General features: G+C 37.5%; 1 protein-coding gene across 1 annotated transcript; it reads right to left on the reverse strand.

Annotated features, from left to right (window-relative positions):
- Positions 1-211: 211 nt before the first annotated feature.
- mboat2a (membrane bound O-acyltransferase domain containing 2a) lies at positions 212-26,305 on the reverse strand. Its single transcript, XM_077731581.1, has 13 exons — positions 26,042-26,305; positions 13,946-14,091; positions 12,149-12,226; positions 7,947-8,042; positions 7,206-7,261; positions 6,182-6,236; positions 5,430-5,616; positions 5,005-5,197; positions 4,391-4,494; positions 4,238-4,302; positions 3,973-4,105; positions 3,201-3,352; positions 212-2,960 (listed from the first exon to the last, which is right to left on the reverse strand). Exons 1-13 carry the CDS (start codon positions 26,246-26,248, stop codon positions 2,807-2,809), a joined length of 1,626 nt encoding a protein of 541 aa, XP_077587707.1. The 5' UTR covers positions 26,249-26,305; the 3' UTR covers positions 212-2,806.
- Positions 26,306-27,725: the final 1,420 nt, after the last annotated feature.

Consider the following 27,725-nt stretch of genomic DNA (forward strand, 5'->3'; position numbering starts at 1 on the left):
CTCACAAAGGTTGCAGGGGGTGCTGGAGCTTATTCCAACCAATTCTGGTAACATCCTCAAAGGCCAAGGAATATGTGACAGTGATAAGTATACCTTGTTGAATAAAAATTAAAAAAAACATAATTATGATGATAGTTCATTGCACACATTCAATATTGACATTCACATTCACATGTAATCCATTCATTTACAAAAAAAATAAAACAATGAGTGGTGTTTAAAAATAACCTCTCTTTATTTTGCCACATAAATCAGAATTGTAATGAACTGTCATACAAATCTTTCAATAAATTTTCTTCTGACACAAAAATAACGTTATGTGACACAAGCACGCAATCAAACAGACAGACAGACACAGGCAGGCGCACATGTACACGGAAAAAAAAGAAAAAAACAAATGCGCCAGTGAATGCTTTGGCACTTTGGACATATGGAGCAGTTTGCATTGATCTGCTGGTTTTGGTGGCCATGCAGTGCAAAAAAAATGTCCTAAATGTTTCATTTGCAGAATGTCTGACATCCCTTTCTTTATCTTTTCACCGTTATAGGGCCATCGCTATAAATATACACATATACGAACCACATGAACACTGGTAGACTGACATAAACACACTCCCCATACATTTCACGCAGAGTTATGGCAGGAATATGCCAACTGTTAAACCACCTCCACAAAAAAAATCCCAAACTTCAAAAGTCAACAGGGCTGCCTTGTTATTTTTTTTTTTTTTTACAAATCCCCAAAAAAAACATGATAATTACATGACAATCTGAAAACAAAGTTGCTCATTTGAAGGATATGTAGAAATGTGAAGTTTTAGCAACGGTGGCGTCAATAGAGCTCCACGAGGGTTTTGTATATGTGTATTATGACAAACAGGAAGGCTTGACGTGAATCAAAACAACACAACAACCCAGTGTCTCTCACAATGGACAGTAAGTAAATGCACCTTGAAACATCTCCTACTCCAACATAAAAAGGAAAAGAAATACGTCAACACAACATCCGGCATTTTGTACAACATCATCAAGTAACATGACATCACAATGAAGGCGAATTGCACTCACTCATGTAGTCTCAGTACATTATGCACTGCACCAATTTGAAAGATTTCATTTCCCATTCGCTGGAATAATAATGACACTAGTATTAAATAAAAGCTATTTCATTTGAATGTTACTGCACTTTTAACAAGATGTAAAAAGTCTTATTAATTTCCACTTCAGTAAAACAGGCCCAAACTAGAGGGATTGAAATTTGAAATTGCCAGTATACCCTCAGTCAAAAGCTTTGCGGCTCTTTCTCTTTTAACTTAAAACGTTTCAAAACTTATGACTGCGGGGGGTGTACAGTATAACACAATTTACATTCCTTTAAAGTTTGGATTTAAAATAAAATAAAAATCACCAGTATGCATAAATGCAAGATAAATCAAGTGATTAGATACTACACACAGTTCCTTCAATTATAATACTGCACATCAACTCATTGCAGTGAAAAGCAACACTTTCTTTTAGTATTTATGTTTGGATACTTTGGTATTGCTTGTTCTAATTAGAAACAAGAATATAACTCTTCATGGTCAAATTGAAAAATCCATGACCAGAAGTAATTAATAATACTCTTGCTGTTACTGTACAAGATTTTTAAAAACTGATTTATTAACTGCCACATTTATACAGTTAGTATCCGGGTTGTTTATTTGATCAATTTAGGATAAAATTAGAGGCTATTTCAGCACTGGTGGTTTTAATTTGGAGGAAATTACAGGTATACTGTTAAGATTCATATTAGTGCAATTGGATTGGGTTTCAAATTAAATACTATGTAGGACTAATTGGAACACATGTAGGTAAAAGTCATGTAATATGCAGAATACTAGGGACATATGCAATGTGATCACATGGAACACTTATTATAGAAGATGGCGTCTACACATAAAATGAAAGTTAGCTATAATATTGCACAGTAAGCTCCCGCTTTATTTAATCTGAAAAAAACTGTGCATCAGTGCTTCCATTTTTCTGCACAAATTCAACCCTTCTATGTCCATACGTAAATTCCATTTTTTTTCCTGATGGGAAATGTGAAAAATCGTTTTGAGGAAATTAGCATCTATTGAATCAACAGGCCACTATTTATATGAGGAAATGTCATATTCACATTTTTTGTCATTTAGGGTCTTAGTGATGCATTGCCTTAATGCTGTATGAAAAACAGGAGTATGTCGAACTGAATTAAAGGAAAAAGGAAAATAATTGTCCCTTTAAGCTAAAGCCAGAAGAAGAAAAAAAATCAGTTTTCCTCTTAGGGACTATTCAAAACGGTTATCTGCACAAAAAAAAAAAGAAAAAAGCGCATCAGGAATAGCATAATCAAAGACATGGAAATACAAAACATTTCTTATTAATGTCAACTCCCTGTTGAGTGAAATCAATATTTTGAGGATCCTAAGGCGTGTTTGAAAGTTGGCAGCTGATGATAAACATTATGTTTCCACCTAACAGAGGCTTGTATCCAGACAATGACAAAAACCCTCCACATACTAACTGCACGTGTACTCTTGGAACAAGTGTGTTGTTTCTTTCACCTGCCAGGTACATAGAGGGTTTAAGGCAGCTTGGAATTCCAGTTTATCTCCATTTTCCGTGAGTAAAATGTAGTAATGCAACCACTCTGTCCTGCTTGTTACTGGAAGTATCGTCAGGTTCTGTCCAAGCACATCCAATATTTGGTTCCTGGTCTGTAAACAGACTCAGGATCTCTGTGGTCTCCAGTTTGTCTCGCAAATGTTTCTGTCCAGCCTCATGTGGTTTTGACTTTCTGGCTGCAGTTGTTTGTGGTGCCGCCGTCCGACTGCAGGCTCTCCCGTTGGCCCTTGGCTTCGCGACGTCGCGAACGGACCGGCAGGGCCATGATTACCAACACACACAGAATGTGTAAGCAGAAATACCAGGACCTGAAACACACATATATCACAATAAAACTGACTTTTTTTTTGCCCCTGCTTTTCCAACAGTGTATAAATGTGAAAAAAACATTCATTAATCTCAGGTTTAATACAACACATTGATTATGCTAAATTAAATTTCATGCAAACATGTCTCTCACAACAGACATGCTTTAGTTGAGTGCAGCTATAGCTCAAGCTAACAATTAAAAAAATATATGTGTGCATAGTACCCTGAAAAATACAAACCTGTAGAATTTGAGTGATGGTGCCACAGTCAGTAGGACAAATGGCACAACTGTGTAACAGATGGCAACTTGCGTCGTTCCCCACGTGATGACATCATAGATGCGCTTGTATGTGTCAGTGACCTGAAAGTAAGGTCTGATGTTGTACCTTACCTAAAAGTAAAGACAGCCGTCAAATCATGTTAACATTTTGTGGAAGTAAAAGGTAAATAAACATATTAAAAGAATAAGGACGCCTTTTTTGATTTGGTTTCTTTTGGTCAATGCCATTGCTCAATATCCTGGATTTACACTTAAATACAGGTGGTTCTGGAACATTTAGTCTACTATAAGACGTGAATTACTTAAAAAAAAATGCATATGAGTCCGAGTTAAATGATTTTGAGAATCTGCTAACATTACGTCCTGATCCACTTAAGGGGAAATGTTTTAAGATGGGAAAATAGTCATTGAAATTTTCAGACACACTTCATGGAACAAACAATGCCTTGTAATTGGCAATAAAAGTAGTTTGGGACATAAGATGGAATGAACAAAACTTTCCGACTTACTCAAGTCAATTTTCTACAAACCCAAGTATTATTACAATGCATTTAAGAGGGTTAAATCATTTACTGTACTTTCTTTGTTAACTCCATGATCTGAACCTACTGTGACAAAAAAAAATACAACATAATTGCAGCCATGTAGAGGGAGAAATTAATATGTGACTGTTCTAGTTTAATATTTTGCTCGGGTTGTACACTGTAAATTATTGTAATGTGTGGACTTACTGCACGTGCCGCCATGGTCATGCAGATGCCAGTGAGGAATGTCAGGTAGTAGCCGGGGTACACGCCGTGCCACAGTGCTGAGAGCAGGAAGGTAGCGGCGATGGGGTTGATAGGACAGCGCTCGTAACACACTCTAAAGAAATGATTGACGGGTGTAAAGTGACAGCATTTGTGAAGAAAACACTTTCTACACTGAATAATTCATGATACTAAAAGAGGAACCAATGCATGATTCAATGTACACTCTGCTTATGTTTGCTTTTACCTTTTGAGCCAAAGAGATGTTTGGATGTTCCAATTGTCAAGGAACAGTTTGAAACTGGTGGCAAACTGAAAGAACACAAAATACACACCATTAGGTAACACTTCAATATGAAATGGGGTGTCTTTGCTATTAGTTTAAATAAATTTAATCAACCTCAATGTCCAGAATTCTGAGGTTGGAAATCAGATCCCACCGTGGTGTTCCATCCTTGTTGTAACCATTGAAGCCGAAGCCAGCTGCATTGTTAATGGCATCGGCTGCAGAGCAAAAATACAATTGAGTGTTCCAGCAACTACTTAGCATACTTGATTTGAAATACTGTGTGAGATGACATTGAGCAGGAGGCAGCACTTTTCAAATACATCACCAGGGGGAGCGCTAATATTGTTTTTTTTTTTTAAAGACTGGAGTTGCACTGCAGTCTAATTGAATGTCTATATTAAACAAAACATTTATATTCAAAGGGAAATGTGGCTTTGTTTACAATGAAAATAATCGCACACGCAGATACCTAAATTGTGTGGTAACATTTAGTTTCTCCAGGGCATTTTTAGAATGTAATTGATAATACTTGTTATTCCTCAAGGGAAAATTAAAGTAATAATCTGCTGTGTTCATTATATTTTGTGTTACACAAAACACAGAACCAAATCTTGTGTGCCACAATTGTAATTTTGCCACCTGATCTAGACACTGAAAATATAGGAACATTACTACTTTACTTATTTTGCATGCTCTTTTTGGAATCGTGCACTCCTGAAACTCACCCAGTGTCCAGATAAAGTAGTACTTGGGTCTGAGCGCCAGCATGGCCAGATAAAGATAGACCACTTGTAGGAAGAACGGTGTGTTGTTAATGAAGTCTTCATTTATGGTGCGCTCCACTGGGATCAGCTTACACAGTGACAAATAGATGCCCAGCGAGATGGCACATGTACATAGTTTGGAAATGACATCATCCTAAATCACAATGGGAGAAATCAAAATTGTTACTCAACTAGAAAAAGAAAAAAAAAAAAGAAATGTGGCAGTCTCCAACCACACAAGAAAAGTCATTTCATAAAATAAATAGAAGATTTGGATAATTTGCTAAAAAGAGAGTAACAGAGTGGATTCAGTATTGACGCCCTGTGGCATGTTTAGAATGACATTACTGTATGTATGTATACACGATAGATGTTCCAACTTGTACCTTAGGCGAGGGTTCACTCTGCTTGTGCTTCCCATTCTCCTTTCCGTTAGCGTTCTCTTGGTGTCGTGGTTGGTAGCACGTGCCCTCAATGAAAGCCATATAGTCGTTGTAGGCGCAAGTGGGTCCCGCCAGGATGCCCATGAAGTTGCAGTTGTAGCTGAGGTATTCCAGAAGGCTGGGCATCCGTCTTCAGAGCGAGACGGAAAGACGACACAAACATTGTACATTCGTGGCAAAGCATTGCGAGCATGCTCACAAGGAATCATACACAACCACGATAACAACTTGGAGTCTTTCTGTGCTCTATGTAATACTGTTTAGTTCATATAGTGTACCTGTGGTTTACACAAAACGTCTTCCTTCATCCTTTCTTACGTCTTATAATGTCACTTGCGAGGTCTGTTGTACCTCTAATCTCTGTTCTGTTTAAGATGTTGTCATGTATTAATTCCCTGACCTACTTCTTACATTCTCGTTGAACCTCTGCAGCTATATTTACTTCCACAGTAAAATGTTTGGGGGGAATAAAACCTACTCTTGTAACCCATACTAATAACCTCAAAAATTGCCCTTTAAATTGACATAGTATACACACGAGTGACATTGGCTATAATGTTGATAACAGGAATATAATAATATTAATAATAATGTCATTTGAAAACTTCACTAAATCGGTTATATCTTGATCCCTAATCAGTATAAACATTAGTTCCTGTCCTCAACTGCAGTAAAAACATACCTGAATCACATACCTGATAGCAAGGTATTTCTGACCTGGGGTCAGCTGTCCATCCGGCTTCGTCAAACCTACAAACAAATGATGAAAAGAAGAATAAATAAGTGAGGAATAAACATTTAAATATGCTTTTCACCTCGAAAATGTCCATGTTACATTAAAAATGTTCTTAATGTATTAAATGCGTTGAGAAATTATTTGCATGGAAAGACATCCGTATGCGTTCCTATCCATTTTCAATGCTTCTCGTCTTTATGGTAGTAGCCTTTACTTAGTGTCTGCATTATGTCTAACTTGCTATTAGAATCCAAATTAAAATAAATATTTCTCGTCAGATGTCACTGAGTGTTTGTAAAAGACACAGGCAGGCCCTGTACAGTATGATTAAACAACAGTGTACATTACGTGCTTTCACCACCACACCTTGGTGACAAATACGTTAAACAATGAGCCATGATAATTGTTTGAGTAAATATTTGTCTTTGAAGGTTCACTTTTTTAATGAGAAGCCCAGCAACAGGGTTATGAGCTGTTTACATTTTTGACAAAATAGGTGTGTGTAATCGATTTGCCCTGACATGTCATACCGCCAAAAATGTCTGAGAACAAAAAACATTGCCTTCCCTAAAAATCGACTTAAACTCCAATGCGAGTTATGTACACTTTTTTCCACATCATTGTGTATAATTTGGATGATGGATGAGGTCCACTTATAATCCGAAAAATACAGTAACTAATCGTCTTCAGTGAAATCTGTCACTGTAAATCATATAATTCACATAATGTGGCAGAAACTTGTCTAGCCAGAGTCTAACGGATGTTATGACTTAACTGCATACATTCTCGCGCACAATTGAACTTGCCTTTTAAGTCAGCCATTTAACCGTTTAACAGAACACGAGAGCATAGTGGGTCATTGCGTTGTTACATAACAGTATTTGTATTCTTTGCAGTGGTTCACTGGTCTTTTGCTTGGAAATGTGACCACTTAATCTGATTTTGGAACTTTTCAGGAGAAAAGATGGTCAGGTTGTTCTTACCGTCATGTATTTCGAATGCCATGCTTGTAATCTTCTGAGTGATCACCATCATGGGCCTGATAAAGACAAGGACACAAAAGCCACTCAGTCCTGTCTGGATCTTTTAACCATTCGCTAAAATACAATTGCTAGATCCTTTATTTAAATACTCTGTGAGTAACAGGCAGGTTCGATCTCTGGTCCTAGTCCACTATGAATCAGAGTGGACAAACTCAATTAGGAAGGTTTAATTTTTATTTACAATTTCGTGGAGAACCAAGTACCCCATTTCGACTGTGTTATACATCCTCCCCAAATAAATGACGGCAAACTAGTATCCCGAAACAAAATATGATCAACATTATACTAAACTAACACAAAAAACATATGTATATATGTATAGGCACTGTTCATTATGGGATAAAAATAGTCTATTCCAAAGCAAATAGGAGGGACTAGAAGAGAGAAGGAGATGAAAGAGTGAAATTTATGCTCTCCAACAGGCAATATTGGCTTGGATTCGGTTACCAGGCAACGGCCCACCCCCACCTTGCAGAGAGTGCTGGCAGTCTGCTTGAATTGTCACAAAAGTGTCGAGAGAAACTAACCATGAATCCCTAAGACGATACGTGTCTACAGATCGTTCGTTGTCGAGCAGTGTGACACATTTCTATTTGGCTGACTCAGAGTAAAATAACACCCACATCCAATACCATTGTTAAGCATCATTATAGCCTCATATACTGCATTTTGGGGACTTACCCGGTGAAATCCGCAGAGTACATGCCGTAATCAAACACATAGACGCGTGTAACTTGACAGACGATCAAATAGCCAAGTGTAACAATGAAGCAATACCTGTAAAGAGAGATAAAAAAAGAAACAGATTGTTAAAATCATAGCTGATTTCAAATGGGAGGATTAATGCTTCAAATTCCCAAATCGTGTACTTATTCATTATAAGTGAGAATTAAGTTGTGCATGCTGTTTGCTGTCGTACAATGAAGATGTATATCATGCAATATAATACCTCTAATACAGGGCACTCGGATTCCACTTTATTCATCCTGTACTCGGGGAAACTCAGGAAATAGACCAAAAAACTATTCAAGGTCAAGAGCAAGATCCAAATTCTACCTGTCAGCCAAGTGTTTTGTCGATAAATTCAAATTTTCGCCAGAAAGCATCATGAATTGTACAATAGAAACAATACAATGTCTCAATCCCACTGAGATGTGGGTTGAGTAACTAAAAAAATATGACAATGCCTCCACAATAGGGTATCACTATGGAATTACTCAAGAATTGGGCGGAAGATGGCGGAGGAGCCTCCAATAATGTGCCACTGTTAGCAGATGAGTAAAACCTTTCAAAAGAACCTTTTCTTTTGGCCAAGGGAGAAACAGAGGGAAAGTCTGTGAGTGCACTGAGCAAAGACCAAGAGCTATTAAACTAGCATACCCCTACTCCAAACAATAAAAAGATTGTGTTCCTCTCAGAAAGAGCACAACACACCAGTTGGAGCCATACAACGACGGGGGTAAAGACACAACGCGGCCTTTCAATTCGGGAAACTTCCAGAAACTAGGATGAGAGAACAAACCACGTCACCTCCTCCACCCCAAGCACTTATCTCAGAAAACGAAACAACCACAAAATACTCATAATGACAATACAGAGGAAAACAGCTAGGTAAAGTAATGGAGGTCATTGTCTTGTTAGGTGCTAGGAGACTGAGACAACACAAACCTTTTACAATCATGTCTTTTATTTTCCTTAACAGCTGTAATGGCACACCGTCTGTTCCTGCCCAAGTCAGTTTTTACAGACTCAGGGCACTCTTTGTATTGGGCTACAATGTGAAAATGATTTAACTTCATTTTGTTCATCTCAAATTAGGTTAATATTGCATTTAATCTTGCTGCTTGATTTTGTATTTTTTCACTTTTGCATGTTTTTGATTATGTGTTGTGATTAATAAATCTTGGAAGTGTGTGGTTTCTACTGCAACAATTGTATTACCTTCAAGGGACTCTAATAAATTGGTGATGATGTTGTTATTGGTTGTATTTGCTATTCTTGTTAGAAGACGGCAAAGAAGCCAGAGCAGTGACTCTCCTACCATACTTGTTTTCTATCAAAGATAGAAACAGCACTCTAAAAACAACTGTTTTTTTTCCCAGACAGCTTTGACAATGGCAGAGAGATCATTTAAGACATGGCTGTCAAAGTTGTAGCCAACAAGAAGATCTTTTGAGATGTCATTGTCCACGTTTCTCATGTTGCAGAACAAGAATTACAACATAAGGCATGGCAGCAGGTCACCACTTCTCTATATGTTTGTGGTGATCTTTTTAAATATTATTCATAAAGATTGGATGACTTCATATTTGAAGAATTTCTTTTAAATATGGCCCAGACTTGTGAAACTCCTAATTTTAAAGGCTCAAAAAAACATTGGCAGGTGTTTTGGTATGTAATAAGCTGATTGGAATGGGATATCATGAATTTCAATATTTAAATGTTTCACAATATTCAATTATTTTTCAATGAGCCTGTATATAACTAAGCCTTATTTTTATTTAAGTGTGTATTTTTCCATCATGGTTTTGTGTGCATGTGTGTGTATGCATCAGTTCTGTTTGCAGAAGGCCCACAGGGATGCTACCTTAATCCCCATCTGATTTGTGTAATTTGAATCAGATGTAAGCAGGGGGTGTTTCATATCCACTAAAAGGATCTTGTGGCTAAGGCAAAGCCACCTCCCTCTGTGGGACATCAGTGGACAGGTGTGCACAAGTAGGCTGCACCAGCATGTACACACACAGACACCAAAGTCAAACAAAAGAGCCTGAAATGCGTGTTTGAGCCCTGGCAGGTTGCGCACACAGTAAATGCCTAGAAGCTCAACAACGCCGTGTCCACTCAAATGGATGCAGAGGAAATTTCCATCTGCTCTACTCGCAGCTGCGATTCAGTAATTCAGACTGCATGCTTCACAGCTTCCATAGAAAAGTCACATGATGTTAGATCTAACAGCTTGCTACACAAAGTGGGACTGATCTAAAGGTTATCTACAGATCTGGCTTGATGCCATTCAATCATAACATGAATCCAATGAATTCTCGATAAAGCAAAGCTTCCTTCTGAACTGAGAAACATGGAATATTTAGTCGTGCCTGAGCAGCCCAAATGAGAGAAGAAAGAAGGTCACAGCTGATGTCACTGTTCCTTCCTCTGGGGCAAAACCTGTCCATGTGCCAGTCAATCATTATGAAGGGACCTCCTCAGGTGACCATATAATATAAATCGAGCATAAAAATAACACCACAACATAAAGCTGATAGGCAACAACAACAAAAAAACCCACAATGTATGTTATATGTTTTTCAACCTTATTTATGGTTGTAAACAGTAAATGTGCAATGACAAATAATTCTACTCAATTTTTTAAGTGATCAAATTTCATTTCATGCTTAACATTTGATAATTTTATATGGAAAGTTTCGCCTTTTGTGTGTATGAGATAAAACTACGTATCGAGGGAAGACTATTTGCATTATGCCCGCTTGTGTTCTAGAAAATTATTCTGGAGATGTACAACAGGTCAACTGTTAAAGGGACAAAAGGGACTGGTACATAATAAGCATCGGAATGCCACGAAACACGATGCCGGGCATTGTGAACAAACCATTTCACTTCACGTCGTCCCACAGTGTGGAAAAATTGAGTGTTGTACTCAAATTGATTTTGGTTAGGGTAAAAGTTGCCTTGTGGTGCACAGCTCAGTTCCCTAAAAAATGTGCAGAAGTAAAATTTAGGAAGGAATCAGGGAAGAACCAGCAATTTAAAAAAAACACCCTTTTCTTGGCTGTCTCGTCATTAGAAGAGGAACTTGTCTTCAGTCTTAAGGGTATATGATACTTCTGACAAATAGAGACAAGAGGAATCAAGTCGGATAATTACTCAAGCTAACCTTTTACTGACATCAGTGACTTTAATAGTAAGGGAGAGGATAAAAAGCTCTCTTTTGCTGAATGTGAAACTTGCTCTGCTCTCCTTCAAAGTCATAGTAGAATCAATCTTAATCTGTCGTGTCAGCCAGGGGTAGTGTTTAGGGGGCAATTGGGGGTGCGGCCACACCCAAGCCAAGTTTGCGGGCGTGGTTGGTTGAGGGGAACATATAATATAGAATGTAATATTAATAGATAGGCGATTAAAAGAGAATATAATATAGTGATTCAGTGATCTGGAGGGGCCTGCGAATGTTCATTCGCTAGGTCCCCCAGCTACCTCACCCAGCTCAGAGGGTTGTCTGTAGGGGTCTGCATCTTCTAGAGGGGCGTGCGAGTGATGATTGATTCGCCCCTTCCAAGCCTGGCGACTCTACTCAAAGAGCCCAATGACACTTATCACATTTAGGCGCTGCCCTGTTCATATGGAAAATTAGTCATCCTTTTAAAAAATCCTAACCAAATGCAGAAGCAAGTATGGATTATGATGAATTGGATAGCAGGGTTTTATGAAGAACATATTGTGTACGAACTTTCTAGGGGATAATAATACTTGTTAATGTAACAAATATTACAGGAATGACTCTCTTTTTTTCTTGAGGTATGGTCTTATTAGGTCCTTTATCCGAGCAGCTGCTTTTGTGAAAAAAATGGTTTGTTAGCATCTATTTTCGGTCTTCATCCCTTGGGAAAACATTGTCTGTTTACACCTGCACTCGTAACCTTGAATCCTGGCATCAAAGTATGTGTGTTAGCACTCACAATCACAGAGATGTAAGCCTTAGGGCAGAATTATTGTCATCATAACTCTGGCTCATAGGACTCAAACTGACCCAGACAAACAAACTCAGAAGGTCTGTCCTACTATGCTGACGTTGATTTGGCTTGCCCCGCATTCTTATGATGCGGGGAGTGACTGTTTACGTGAGCGAAAACGCTAAAGGCTCTTACTTGTGCATGTGCTCGAGGCCAGCAAAGATGATCACGCTGTAGGACAAGCCACTCTGTACCAGGAAATGGAGAGAATACCTGTGGGATAAGGGGACATCATATCAACATTGTATTCCCAAAACAACATTTTCCTGACTCACAATGGTGACATTCTAAGAAATACAGTATAAAGACTAACACAATTTTGCATACCACAATCACAAAGCATTTTGGGACAAATGCACTATCACAAGTTAAAACCGTTTCAGTAATTCTTATACTACAAGATAAAATTATTATTAGTTAGTTATGCGGTCTTTATTGTATGACATCATTTTTGGAAAAAAATACAAAAATGGAAATAAGTAGTTTTGTAAAATTTATATAGAAATTATGTTGGGGAAATCAAAGTGAACAGTACTTTATAGCTTCAAGATGTTTTACATGTTAAGTGGCCGCAATGATCACGAGTGGCCATTGGACAGTACTAAAGGGTGTGTGCATTCAATCGAATTGGATTTGGTTCATCTATTTTTTTTTAAAGTAGGTTCTACATTGGAAGTATTACGTAATCACCCAAAAGCCACTTAAAACCAACATTGAACTGTCAAACTGACCACTCTACCTAAAAGCCTTGTTTGTTGCTATGGCATCTGACCGGATACCTTAGGGATGACTCTAACAGCATTGTAAAGCAGCCAAACATTATCTCATCTAACAATACTGTCTGGTGAATTTACTTATGTAGTTCTAGATGAGTGGAAAAACATGGCTATAACAAACTACAATAATGTTTGGAAAGTATTTTTATCAGAGTGGATATCACCAAATCTCAGAGTACATGTGTTGACATCTACTTGTCTAGTCTGACATATGACATGGAATTATTCCATGACAAAATTATAAAAATACAATGCAGTAAATCAAAATGTTCGCCACGGTAATCTCCCACCTTGTCACTCCTGACTGAAACTAAAATGAGGAAATTGTAGTATATTGAGAGAGCTGCCATACATCCAGCAATTTTTGCTGATAATATAGGTTTAGGTAGTCATTAAGAAGAATGTTAAATTTGTTGAACGAAAACCAAGGGGGTTAGGTGGTGGTTAAATCGTAAATTGCCATAAGTAATTTAGACAGAATATTTAAATACTGCGTAAACCGTCCTTGCTTGTTCTCTAAAGCCTTCCGTAGAAAACCAATCTATCTGGGATTATAGCCTATTAATGTAGCAAATAACTTTGTCTGGCATGCATTCAACAACATAAACATCCTGCATTGATCCACCCTAGATAAACGATATGTTTTAACATTGTGGGGATGTTGTGTATTGTTTTTTTGTAATGTTTTTTTCCCCCCCAAATCCAACTTCCTATAAAACTATTGCATAACCTGTATGTACTATGTTACACATGCTTTTCAGGAAACAGGGTGTCATTTCACCTTCAGATTGGTTTATTTTCTGTTTTCGAAATTTGCATGATTATCATTGCTCTGCTCCACTTCCCTGAATAAGTCTGTGTATTGTATTGACATTTAGTGTAATTTTATTGTTACTAGGTGTTCAAATTGCCCTAAACTCAACTGGAAAATTAACTTCTGTTCTTCAGGTTGGAGTACATATACTGTACATACAGTCTAATCCTGTTCCTATTATGTACTCACACGCTCTCTCTGATTTATTCACTGAGGCCCTCTGCAGAAATTGTTGTTAGTTGTTTATTAAATCCTGATAGTGCTCTAATTAACATGCATCTGACAGTATGTTAATTAAAACCTGACTAAGATAATCAAGACCCCTTTAGAGAAGTAACTCACCAGCCAAAGCAGAAAAGAGCCAAGTAGAAGCCCAGAAGAGTGGCCACAACATGTCTTACAAAGGGACTGGTCTTACTTGGATGGAGGTAGAGACGGAACCACAGGGCCATGAGCAGCGCAAACAACTGGCATGCCACAAAATTAACCTGCGTGGAGAAGCACAAACATCATACCATCAGAAACAAGCCAGAGATACATTTGCATAACTTCTTTCACTGCCAGGTTTTGCATTCAATGCCAGCGAATGAGTTAATAATCTGTTCTAACTAACATAATTCTCCTTTATGTTAGCCTGGTCATCAATCAGTCGCAGGGCAAATGGAAACAAACACATCCCACACCCCTTTAGACAGAATCCAGAATCTTCAGTGAACCTAATACCCAGTTTATCTCAGAAATGTAATCAAAGTTCCTGCAAGCTGTTACAACTGAATCGTTGGCATTTCCGAACAGTGGCTTTGTTTCAAAATGCTACTGTAGTTGTGGTTTTATCCTTTAATGGCACCAAAGGAGCTTTACTACATACAACATACTAATGTTTGTTGGACAGGATCCATCAGAGGAACGTCAGTGTACCTTATTCATTAATCCTATACTGTAGAAACCCCATGCTGGGTCATAGAAAGAGCATGCAATATGCCATAGTTTCAGTTGAACTCTGAACTAGAATTGTAAATCAGGAGCTTTAGTTAAATTATGACATAGTTTATGGCGGACAGCAATCCAGTAAGAAGCCAACATGGTCGTTTGATGACCAACTCATTGGCAGCATGTTGGCACACTGGTAAATATAAGTCATGCAAATAGATCTGTCTGTCCGGTAAACAGTGAAAGGCTAGAGACACCACAAACGCCATCCATTATCTAGGCTTCCTGCATGATTCATGAGCGAGCCAGAGAGACGGATATAGCCTTGAATGCATACATCAAGTCCTTCAGCCACAAGGGGAAAGTGAAAGAAAGATCATTATTTGTACCCATAGACTATGGTTTGACAAACTTTGTGGAGTCTGTTTAAGATAATTTCTAGTACGATTAGTACTTCATAATTGTTCATAAGCACACAAACTTCTTTCAAATTCCATTTCACCATCAAGATGCAAAAATTGAAATTGGAGAATAACCTAAAAAATACAATAAGATGTTAGGGATATAACACTAAAAAGACCAGCTCGTTAACGGGAGATCTTTGACTTATTTTATTGATGAACTGTGCTGGAGGCCAAACTAGGATTGGTGAAGAGATTGATTAAAGTGTTTCTAGAACTGTGTCAATATGGTGTTTATGAGTTCAGCAGGATGTAATTGTCTGCTGTCGTCATTGGTTATATATGAAAAAAGATTAGAAAGACAATGGAAATCAAGGGAAATAATTAAAATGAAAAGGTTTCTCTCTATTGTGGTGGGCTTTCACTGCAAACTTCTCTTATTCTATTTCTGAGAATTAAATGGTAGATGATGTCAATAAAAGGTTTGTACATATTGATCAGTCACTACTTCCATCACTCAGCCAAAAATATACCCAGCTTCACCTTTTCGGTATAAAAATAAAACCAGGCTTTGGTAATCAAGAAATCACATCAAGTGACCTTTCTAGCTCTCTTTTTCAAAGGGTGTGATTTTGCATTCTTACTCCTCTGCTTCAAGCTGCTTAACCAAACACAAAGCTTTGAAACTCATTTCACAACTCATTACTACAAGCTTCTCTTTTTCTGAGGATCTCTCAGCTGATTTCTCAAAACTCGCTCCCTGGAATAGGCTGTAAAATTGTATGCAATCACCACAGAGGCAAAAGAAGTTGTGAACAAAGTTTGTTTGCAATAAGAACAAATGCATTATCATTATAAGTACACATTTGTGGGCAAACCCCCTAACCACCAATAATAACAAACAATCTTCTTAAGTGTGTACAATAAATTAAACAACAGCACTTTACACAAGTGGGTGTTTCCTTAAAAAAGGGACTGTTAAGACCTTTAAATACAAAAGAGCCAAATGCCGAGGAAGTTGAACTTGTCAGCGGCAAGTGAGAGCCCCTCCCCGAGTAACAGCATATTGCATTGCAGGAAAGGAATGTCACACTGTGGACAAGAGGGGGTGAAGAAAAACGGGACATGTTTTCTGTTAGTTTCATTTTTCTCCAATCACAGTAACAGTCAGTATACAGTAGTTGTGCAGGATTTGTTAAAATGCAAAATGAAAGGGATTCGAGCCCACAAACACATTCATCTTGTATGTTAGTGAATAGACATTTTGCAAGATTCTGTGCCAGGTTACAATGTTTCTTCATTCATTATACATAGATCCCTTTTTCCATTATTGATCCACCCTGAAAACATACCCTGGGGTTCGATGCTCACAATGTTTCAGATGGGAAGATTGAAAAGTGGCGCCGCAAGGAGATTTGTAAGGCATTCAAAATTGTGAGCCCCGGAAGAGAAAACTCTATTTAAGAGAAAGGACACTGACTGATATGAACAAATGGACGGATGGATAAGTGCTGGATGGATAAGTGCCGGTTAGAGGCCTGACATCCATACAATCCTTTGTTATTCTTAGGAAAACTCAATGCATCGTTTTTTGTTGGGCACTTCACTCAATAAAAAGGGCAAATGTGAGTAAACACAAATAGTTTCTTACAGTTGAGTCAAACTTTTAACATAGTTTTAGTGATTTCATTTGAGCTATTCAAATGACTTCTTGGCTACAGGTAATAACCATCACCTATGCTCCTACTTTTCAGCAATCATTCTCTATCAACCGATTAGGAAACTGCACCATTTCTGGATCACCTCTGGGTAATCTGGGTTACTCTCTGGGGACTTAGAACACACAAGAAAATCTAGTGAGGTATAGAAAATTATGAAGAGAGCAGAGCAACAGTGCTTCCTTGTTTTCATTTCTTTCTTGCTATCAGGGAATTGGCTTTCAGGCAGTAGGCATTGCACTGTGCAATATTTAGCTTGATACACTGACTGTCATAGGGAGTGGGAAGAGGAAGTCAGATCCCATGCAAGTGGGAGAGAGATAAGACAGCTTCCTGAAGCTCATTATTGATTCAAATACTGTGTGCATGCGAGGAGATATATGAAAATGTACAACCTTACAAGTGCTTTGTAATCTGACTTTTTGTCACATACTTGAGCACCAGAGCAAGCATACACATATAGCAAGTGTGAGATACAGAAAATTCCTCCAGGCATCTGTGCTTCTCCACATTTCACTTAAATTCTTCAGTGCCAACTTGTGATTTTAACTTCTTCCCACTCTGCTTCACCCCAGTCTATCACTTTCCTCTAGCAGTGAGGCTTTTTATGGTCAGGTGAAGAGTTGCAAAAAGAGAGCAGGGACTTAGGAGAGAAAATCGTATTGGATTTTAGTAGGTTGTCGATTTTTTTGTGGTCCTTTTCTACATCAAAGCTATAGAGACATAAAAGATTATTTTTTTCAGTCACCAAGCTGGCATCTCAATTAACAATTATTTTTACAATTGAAATGATAATGTGTCATGACTGCAACTTTAGAAAAATGGGCACACAAAACAATCTGCTAAGTGCAGTGTAAGCTTCCAGTCAAAAACGCCATTCCCATGCCCAGAGCTACAAAACATGGGGATGTATTTACAGGTCCATTGGTGTAATACTCTTTCTTGTTCCAGCTTCAATTCGGGACACTCCTCCACCAGTGAACAAAAATGCGTGAGAGGTTCCAGCTCTAGTGTGCACAGGCTGTTTCATTTCCTTCAGCTGTCCTCAATGACGTGGGCGAATTTCCAGCCCCGCCTCCAAGTGCAGTTAGGGAAACTCAGTTAATAGTCAGCTTTTCTATATTTGGATCCTAACTGTCAGAGGTTTCAGGACAGAATGAAAGCAATAAATATGTGTTAACAATATTTTCCCATGCCCCTATGGCCTATGGGTAACATTTTGGATTTTTTGTTAAATTTCTGCAATTAAATAAGGGTGTTTCATAAAAAGCACATTCATAATTTGGTGGAGGCACATCTTGCTGTTTTGGTTTTCTTTCTGGAAACATTTAACAATTTACCATAGAGTATCTGTTAAAATGCAACCAAAACCAAACACCATGGTAAATCTGAAACACTAAACAGGACTGAAAAGAAATCAAATACTTTCAAACCTTGGATAAAAAAAACTGATATCGTTATTGCTATAGACATTTCTGGTGGCTAATATTCTCTTGACCTTGTCCTTTTAGTAGGTCTGTCACGTTAACAAATTTTAGTGGATGATATATAAATGTGGTTGCCATTAAAAAACAGAGTGACCCTCTCTAACAACACGTTGCATCTGAACAAGGGAATCACACGCTCAAACGCATGTAGCGATAAATCTTAACTGCAACATTTACTGAGTAATTAATTCATGTATTGCATGTCACAACAGGTTTAACTTGCAGAGCAAGTTTGGTCAGGTGGCCATGTGACTACCTCTGCTTTCTAATATTTAACAGGGTTTGAGAATGTTTTTAATCTGTAGAACCATCAACATTCAAAACCACTCAACCTTATCCACTTGGCCTGATCACCAATCACTCATAGGACAATTTAGAATGGAGTGTTGAGTTGGACCTCTAGTCACATAATTGGCATCAAGGCGGGCTTTCACTGCATAAACGGGACTTAAAAAGAAAACGTTGCTCTGTTGTTTGTTGATGTGTACACATTACAAGCAGTGATAGTACTCTGCCATTCTCAGGAACGCTAACAGAAACAACACTGATGTTCAACTGCCACATGGGATTAAAAAAAAAGAGCTGATGCTGGATAAAGTGACAATAGCAGCAAAGAAAGGAATGTGTATAGAAAGGTAGGTGAAGCACAAATGTACCACATTTCCAACAGTGACTATTATGAATCTAATCTGATTTTGCATCTTTGAACTTGGAAACAACAGTCAAGGTGAAACAATCCAATGAGGTGTCCATGAACTAAGTTCCTGAGATCCAAAACCAACTCTGTGGGGAGCCTGGCTATAAATAGTCTAAAAATAAAAATATGACATAACCCACAAAGTATGTGAAGAAATGTTTCCCCAAACTAAAAAGGAACATTGTTATGGTCTTATCACAGTCAGATCCTATTTCAAAGTAAAGCAACCTTGCAGGATGCAGCTGGGTTACATGCACACACACTCACACTCATTGTTGTCACATAAGTGTAAACATGAACCTTTTACAACAACTGTGAAATATTACTCCTACAATCATGCAGGTGGCTTACACTACACAACTAGATTAAAAAGGGTGATAATCTATTGTTAGGGGAAACCTCTCACTGAAGATGAGAATTTCATATCCCACTTTTCCCACCGATTATTTTCTGAAAGAAGCATGACTCTGGAATCATACACACAAATTAAAAGAAGCCAACTGACTAAAGGGTGCCTTGAATAGAACTTATTTTTTGATTGACATCACAGCTAAACTGATTTAACGGGTTAATTTGAGGAAGGAGAACTTAGGAGAAGCAAACTACAAATTCATGATCAAAGAAAACCACAGTGCCATCCACAGAGTCTTCTTGTCAAAGATGTTTTACAGTATTGCTTTGACTTGCTTGTTTAAATTCAAAACATTTTCTCAGAATTCTAGTCCTTATTTGAAAAATAATCATTAGGCTGAGAGCACTGCATATACTGTATGTTCACAGATTTTAAATTATATTATCTGCATTTATAAGGCTAGGGTAAATGTGAAACTGCCAGTCGCTATGATATATCCTTCAACTGTGCAATCAGATGGGAGAAACCATTTTTAAACATTGGATCATTACTAAGTGATTTAGAACTCAAGCAGACATCTCAAATCAAGTACTCAGCTTTCCATTTGAGGCGAAGCGAAACAGGAGAGCAGTTAGGTATTGGAACATATTCCAAAGACAGAACCTGCTAAAACTCCATCGACTGGTGCAATTTGATAGGGGAGACAATCCTAGAAATATTGCATTAGATCGACATAATCATGTCTTGTACTTCACGTGGGCGTACTTGCAGAAAAACGTTGTTGGGTCAAAATGCAGGCGTATGTAAAAGGATCCATTTTCACCAGGATTACGGACTTAATTCATTACTAATTGTTAAGATGTGTGTCTGGAATGGATTATTTATTGTAGAAGAAGGGCAAAGTGACTGGGCTATTTCAATTGTCTAATGTGAAAAGCAGAAGCACTGATATTTCACTTAGAGAAATGTCAATTCTGTGATATAAACTGATATTTAGCTGCTAATTAAATCTCTCTCAAAATATGCCCGGGTGGTCTTTTTTATGTTGGCGGTTGCTGTTTTCTTTTCCATGTAGACATGTGGTTGTGACAAGTCAGGGGGTCTATTACTACACCATTAGGATGAACATGGCCCAGTGTAACAAAACTAACAGGGTGTATATTAACCAATACTGAAAATAAACAGGGGCTCTGAAACTAGGAGCTTGTGGACATGTCACAGTTAGAAAATTGCTGGTTAAAGTTAGTGTTCCTCTAGCAAAAAGCATCCTTTAACTTCAGCTGTTCGAAAAGATGTTATTACTGTAAGTTTCTTAAACTATGATACTATTATGTTACCCTATACCAATGTTCTATCAAAATCTTGTGTCATTACAGTGTTGAAATAAGTTTCCAATAGATGGGAGTTGTGGAACGTTAACATTATACCAAAATTAATTATGAATGGCTGAGTTATCACTTTTCCAATTAAAAAAATGACTCCATAAATTCAGATGGATGTTTCAGGATAAATCAGTCAAAAATGTCATTAAGCTCGTAGTCACAAATAAAGTTGGACATACCTGTGATGTGCTTTAGAGAAATCAATGGCAGGTACCCCTCCACCGACAATCAATTCAGAATGAAGTGGCTAAATTTACAGATGACATCGCAGGTTGTAGCCAAGGCTGATCAATACTAGGAGATAAAATAACTGGAGCTTTAAATGGTGCATCAGGAGTCTATGGGAAACCGTGAAGGTCAATCGGCCAAAATTGGCCTCACACATTTCAATGAGGTAAAAGAGATGGTGCAAAGTCACACGAATAATTATGCATGTGCTCCCATTTATATTGAGTGCAACATCTTCAACTCATTTGACCCCATCAGGCAACTAAAAAGCACTAGAAAGGAAACGCTATTCCACAGACTTCCATTTTTTTTGACGGCACATAAATATTTCAGGGTTTGTATTCATTCATTAACCGTACTGCCTATCTTCACAAGTATCCCGGATATTCCTGACTAGGATTTTACTTGATCATGTGTTGGACAATTGAAAGGAGGTAGGTCGTTGTAATAGGCACTTAATTAACTAAGTGCCTACCATTGGTGATTGTAGTTGCCCAATACTTACTATCTAGTTTAATGGTTGTCAACCGCAGCCAACGTGTTAAGACCTTGCCAGGATTGCATGAGCACAAAAGATGACAAGGGGATTTTGCAGTATTTGAAAAGACGACAATTAAGGGATTTACTGGTATTTAAAAATATATACATAATAAAACCAAAACAAAAAAGTGTAAAAGTATCCCAAGCAATGTTCTATCATACAATTGTGCTGGTAAACTTACAAACAGCTCCTAGTTTCTTCCACTTGACCAATTCCTCATCATCTTTGGTTGACAGTCCCACTTGACAGCCTTTAAGATTAGAGATAATTTCAGTGACTAAAAAATTTCAGCCGCAAAGTGACTAAAATGTGGGTTTAGTCTGAATCAAAATTACATGACAAATAAGTATTTAAAAATACAATTTAAAATGATTTACTTTGCTATTCAGCCTCAGTTATCCCGTGTCCGTTTTCAGTCAAAAATACTTCTTGTGCTGCATCTCTGATTAAGACCCATTCATCAACAGTCAATTCTTCAAGAAACTGCTAGTGACTGTTTGGGAGAATATAAGATCTGCTGTCACACACCCTGATGGGAATCTGCATTCTCCCAGCAGGACTCCTGCATACTTGTGTTGATTGTGAAACATAATAATAGTGATAATAATAATAACGGCAGCACTCCATTAGCCAGAGCTAAGGGGGGGAAAAATCAATTGCTGGGATAATCCTCCCCAGAGGGCCGCCAATTTAATTTAAAGGAGAGCTGGGAGAAACTTTGACTGGACTCGAGGGCTTTAAAAAATAATATCATTGGTGCCAAGTCGGGTGCTTTAGAGACAGAAGAAGGAGCAGAGTCATTAAGCCAGGTTTCAAACAATTACCTTTTTTCCCATCTGGATTTAAAAAAAAAAGATACAAATCTGATGTCAGTCTAAGTTTTGTGTTAATATGAAAAGCTTTGGACAAATTTGTAATATAACAACCAATAAGGGACAATGGTCTATATTTTGTGCCAGCCTGACAATTGACAGGTGATCGTTCCAGTCCAGTTGTTTTGCCCAAGGTCACTTGCAAGAAGCTCAAGCTTCCCTTTGACCCTGGAGAGGATTAATACTGTGGAAGATGGATGGTTAGCATTTGTACACTGCCTGGCTCAAGATGTATCTCATCAATGTTACAGGCCCTGATTAACACAGACAAATCATTTTGAAGCCTACAGTATTCGGTGGATGACCTAACCTGCTAGTGTTGACCTTAAGACTGATAAAACCATGAAGCTGTGTGGCATTGCACTACTTGGCTGGAGACAGGCGAAGGACTGTTGATTTATACCAAACCAATTTTGTGATCTGAAAGAGTAAAATATGGAATTTACATAGATCAAGACTTGGTGGTGTATGCAAATATTGACAAGCAAATGCTAAACCAACACATACGGAACAAGACTTAAAAGCAAAGCATATATATTCTCCAAACAACAACAATATTCAAATCTCTGCTGAATGTCAATGTGTGCTTTGTATACCTGGAAAAGATGCAAACCTTGTGCTCTCCAAAGAGAACAAGTCTTTCTTTCAATCTAAATAACTAGTAGCTCAATTAAAACTACTCAAGATAAAGCAGAGTGTGGTTTATTTAGATGGAACAAGCAGTAAGCCTTATTGTAGGAAGCGGATGCGTAAGTGGTAAAATGTCAAGGATTTTCCCGCTAGGTCAATATCTTCATCGGCCAGTCAAATCGGTCAAGGTTTATGTTATACGGATGAAGACAGACCAACGTCCGACGGCATTACGAGCCGGCTCGGAATGAGGTTCTGTCATATTGAGCGTATCATTCATGAGCGTGCACTAGAGGTGTTATTTAAAGTAAGAGGTATGGCATCAAGCTCCTATAAAAAAAGGAGGAAGAGATGGCGGTGGAGGCACAGTGAGGAAGAGGTGCACTTTTCACACTCCCATTACAGCTCAGAAGCCGGTGTCTCCAATAGGATCCGAGCAACTTACACTGAGATACAATCATAACAATCCATGGACAACACGTAACATAATAGCAGGCTAGAGAGATTTAAGTGGCGGCACTGTTGGCATGGCCGCACATGACTAATAGGAGGCTCACAAGCAACGCCTGTAGTGCAGTTGGCGCGAACCCACACAAAACGGTCCACCCGCATGCTGCATTCGAAATTGTTGAAGGAGGAAATTGTGACTTCTGTTGAGAAAACTTGCCAATGGACTCCAGTCGAATCTTTGTTGCACTGAAATCATTTCCAGAAGCAGAAGTCTCATGTCAGAGATTTTCAGTGTTGCTTTGAAAACTTTGTAATCATATGCTAACAATACCATTGAAATTTAATACTTGACTTGTGTTGATGGAAAATATTTTAATAACTGCTAATATGTTTTTTAATATATATATATATATATATATATATATATATATATATATATATATATATATATATATATATATATATATATATATATATATATATATGTATGTATGTATGTATGTATGTATGTATGTATGTATGTATGTATGTATGTATGTATGTATGTATGTATGTATGTATGTATGTATGTATGTATGTATGTATGTATGTATGTATGTATGTATGTATGTATGTATGTATGTATGTATGTATGTATGTATGTATGTATGTATATATATATATATATATATATATATATATATATATATATATATATATATATATATATATATATATATATATATATATATATATATATATATATATATATATATATATATATATATATATATATATGAAAATATTGCCATACAAATATCTATAAGTGAGATTTTATTCCTACAAGCTTATGAAAAACCTACAAAAATATTTAAATAAAATTCACACATAACCACAAGAGTATCATATTTCATTTTGACACTGAACAAGAAGTCAGTGGAAGAATTTATACACTGGATTACCCACCTCCACACACACACACACAGACTCAAAAGGGAAAAATGTAAGTGGGCATGAGCCAGAAAAAGGCAAGCCTGGGCAGGAATTATGTGATGTATGCAAGATATAAAGAGACATATTTATTAGTTGATTTAAAAATGGTATCTCTGTGTGAGTTTCAGGGCAGGAGCAGTGGCCAACAGCAGCACCCATGTCTGTGCTCAGCATCATCATGTCCGAATATCAATCCTACCTTATCTTTTTATAGAAAAACTGCCGAATGAATCTTTTCTGTGGCAGAACTACAATACAAGTAGTAGCTAGGCTAAAAGAAACACATTATAGTGAGGGATGAAAGTATAACAGCAAAATAGAAATGGTGCATTGAATTGATTTTTCTAAATGACATACATTAATAAAACTACCAATGGACTGTAATGAGAGCCTCCTGCATTTAATTCTCATCAAGTGACATTTATCCTTTGACAAGGATTACAACGACAAACCTGGTCATCCAAACAGCAAGCCATAGTAGTTTCCATTACAGAAATTACTATACTCTATTTTTGTATTACATTGGAGTCATTTGGGAAAATTGCCATTTAAGATTCATAACCAAGGATATTGCAATGGGATGCATCTTGCTGTCCAAGTAGCGAAGTATTAGAACCTTCAACAAGATGTTAATGTTCACAGAATAGCCAAGAATTAAAATCTACATGCCTAAGTAACTAGTGAGCACCGAACAAGTCACATCCAACAAAGGACATTATTAAAAGCATTATGAGTTTAACATTCTAGTCAAAAACAAAGGCTAACCAGAGTATCGAGGAATCTAAAAATGAAACCATGCTGAAATATCTCAGTGCCGAAAACAGATCATGCTTTGATTGACAGCGACAACAAAAGGGGTGCTGAAACCTGGAGTTGGCGTCCAAAATGACTCACATTAAATACAGTTCATTTGCATTAACTTACCGTAAATGAAGATATGGGATTAATTCACTATATAATCAACTATATTATATAGCAATTTAATGGTAAAGGTTTTTAAAAGGGTTTGAATTAGGAATTGAATTGAGCAAAAACATGTTTTGGTTTACCAAATCGGATTATATGATTTTTTCTTTGGAAAAAAAAATGAATTTCAGTGAGGATTAAACAATGACAAGAGTCACTTAACATTTTGTTCATACAGAAATTATGTACCCTTATGATACAAGCATAAAGCATGAATATGAAAATACACCACAAATACTCCATGCAACTGCAGGCCCTCAATACTAGAAAATTAATGCACATCTTGACATTATATTGCAAAAGGTGTGCGTGTTTTTTCTTTCACTTGATAAACTGGCGCCTGTCTAAAATTGGGTTTCAATCCAAATCAAGGTTCACACTGGTTGGTTTCATTTCAATTTAGATTCGCTTTGGTCACGTGTCACTTTGCAGGCTGACCACAGGACAAATTAACCAGTGACCTCATCTTGATAAATAAATGTGCTGTTAAGTATTTAATCCAAAATCGAGAGTGAAAGCAGCAGAAAGGCGTCATTTGGGTGGGGGGCTCCACAAATAGGCTGCGTGAAAGAGACAAAAGGCAATACTGTAGTTGCAACATGCATGCTAACATCAACAAAAGCTCCAAATGTTGACCAGTGCTCCTTGCATAAATCCGACATTTTAATCTGGCTTTTGCACACATTTTGGCACACGGTAGTGATGAGCATCATTCCGCTAGTCTTGTGTGGGCATAATGCTAGAGAGCCGCGGCATAATTTGCAATCTGGGCTACATTTTTCCACCCAAAAAGCCAACCTGGGGACTCGTACCTCATCCAGGGGGAGGTTGATAATGTCGCTGATGGGCTGCAGCAGGGTAGATCCAGTACATGATGCCGTGCTTTGGGTAGCCATGCTTGGGTGGGGGACGTGTAAATCCGTTCTCTCCTTGCTCCCCTTCGGCTGCCGCGATAGTAAATGAAGCGACACAGCCGCTGCCGCTGCCGGTGCTGCTGCGTCTGGCTGGACGCTTGTCATCCAGGGCGCACATCCAAACAAAGAGGAAAGGACAAAGTGAGAGCGACAAGGCCAATGCGTTTTATTTGTCGTTCAAGCAACGCGATAACACGAGGCATGTAGTGTGCAAGCCCAGTTTTTGTCCATTTTCTCCTTTTCCTACTATTTAATGTGTGTTATACAAAAAGAACAAAAAAAGAAACCTCCCTTGTACTTTCATGGTCATAGTGTGAATGAAGACTTTTTTTTGTTGGAACATACACAAAAGACTGCGTGAAAGAGAGAAAATGCAATACTGTAGTATTGTGTTTTAACAAAAAAATAACTATGAACTTATTTTTATGATGTAACAAAACAGGACACCCTTTAAATATGTGTTAAAACCGGAATGTTATAGGGAAAGTAATCGAGTAAGTAATAAATACGTCCAGATTTGAACTAGGGGGTGAACTATCTAAGCAGGAGTCTATCTTCGGCAAAATGAAAATGAGGAGCGCGTAGGAGGGGACTTGGACAGGGGTGCAGAGAAAGTGAAATCTCGACAGCCAATCATGGTAAAGAATAGAAGCAAGTGCGTCTGAAAGATATTCTTTAAGGCCAATTGGGACCCGTTAAAAAATAGAGAGACCGCCCATATTTCTCGTGTTCTTGGAGATGTGTGACGTATAACCAAATAAAAATTGACTTGATGGATTTCCCATATTTGGACAACTAGTGCCAGATAAATTAATGTATAATGGAATTATTAACAAACCAATTAATAAGTAATGTCAAAATCACGAATAAAAAAGATGTTATGCAACGTTAATCAAGACAAACACAATCCAATGTGTACATTTAGTGTCTTATCATACTAATTCATATTATTTCCTTTATAATTGATCATCATATTATTTTTTATAGAGGAAACATTTTAAAAATAATATATTTCTCTTTTCTATCCTAAAATCCGAGTCAAAACTCAACTGTACATGTTGTATGAGTTGTCTGACAATACCACCTAACGGTAAGCGTCACTACTTCATCCAAATTTGCGCACTGACTGTAACTACACTCTGATGTCGCTAGAGGGAAGCACAAACAATTTGTTTTCATAATGTCTCGTTTGAAACTTGTTTAGTGATATGATGCCTATGCAATTCACTTCATAACATACACGTGTCATTGAATAGCTCTTTGTGTGTGTACTTTCATTCATTTTGCATTCTGCTTATCATCGGGGGTGCTGGAGCCCATCCTAGAAAAATAGTGGCAGTAGGCAGGGGCATTCTGAAATGGTTGCCAGTTATACACAGGGTATTGCTGACTTTCTTCTTCAAATATGAAAACAACAATATGAATCTGTGAAGTAAAAAAAAAATCAATATTAAGGGATGAATATATTGTATGTATTTGAATGTATTTCTGAAGTTTACTCATGATCATATATTATATTCACTGTTGTGTTTATTCCTTTAAAAAAGATACAAGTAGTAGACTTCATTTGAGGTATACACAG

Source organism: Stigmatopora nigra, chromosome 13, assembly GCF_051989575.1.
Source record: "Stigmatopora nigra isolate UIUO_SnigA chromosome 13, RoL_Snig_1.1, whole genome shotgun sequence".
Classification (NCBI taxonomy): domain Eukaryota; kingdom Metazoa; phylum Chordata; class Actinopteri; order Syngnathiformes; family Syngnathidae; genus Stigmatopora; species Stigmatopora nigra.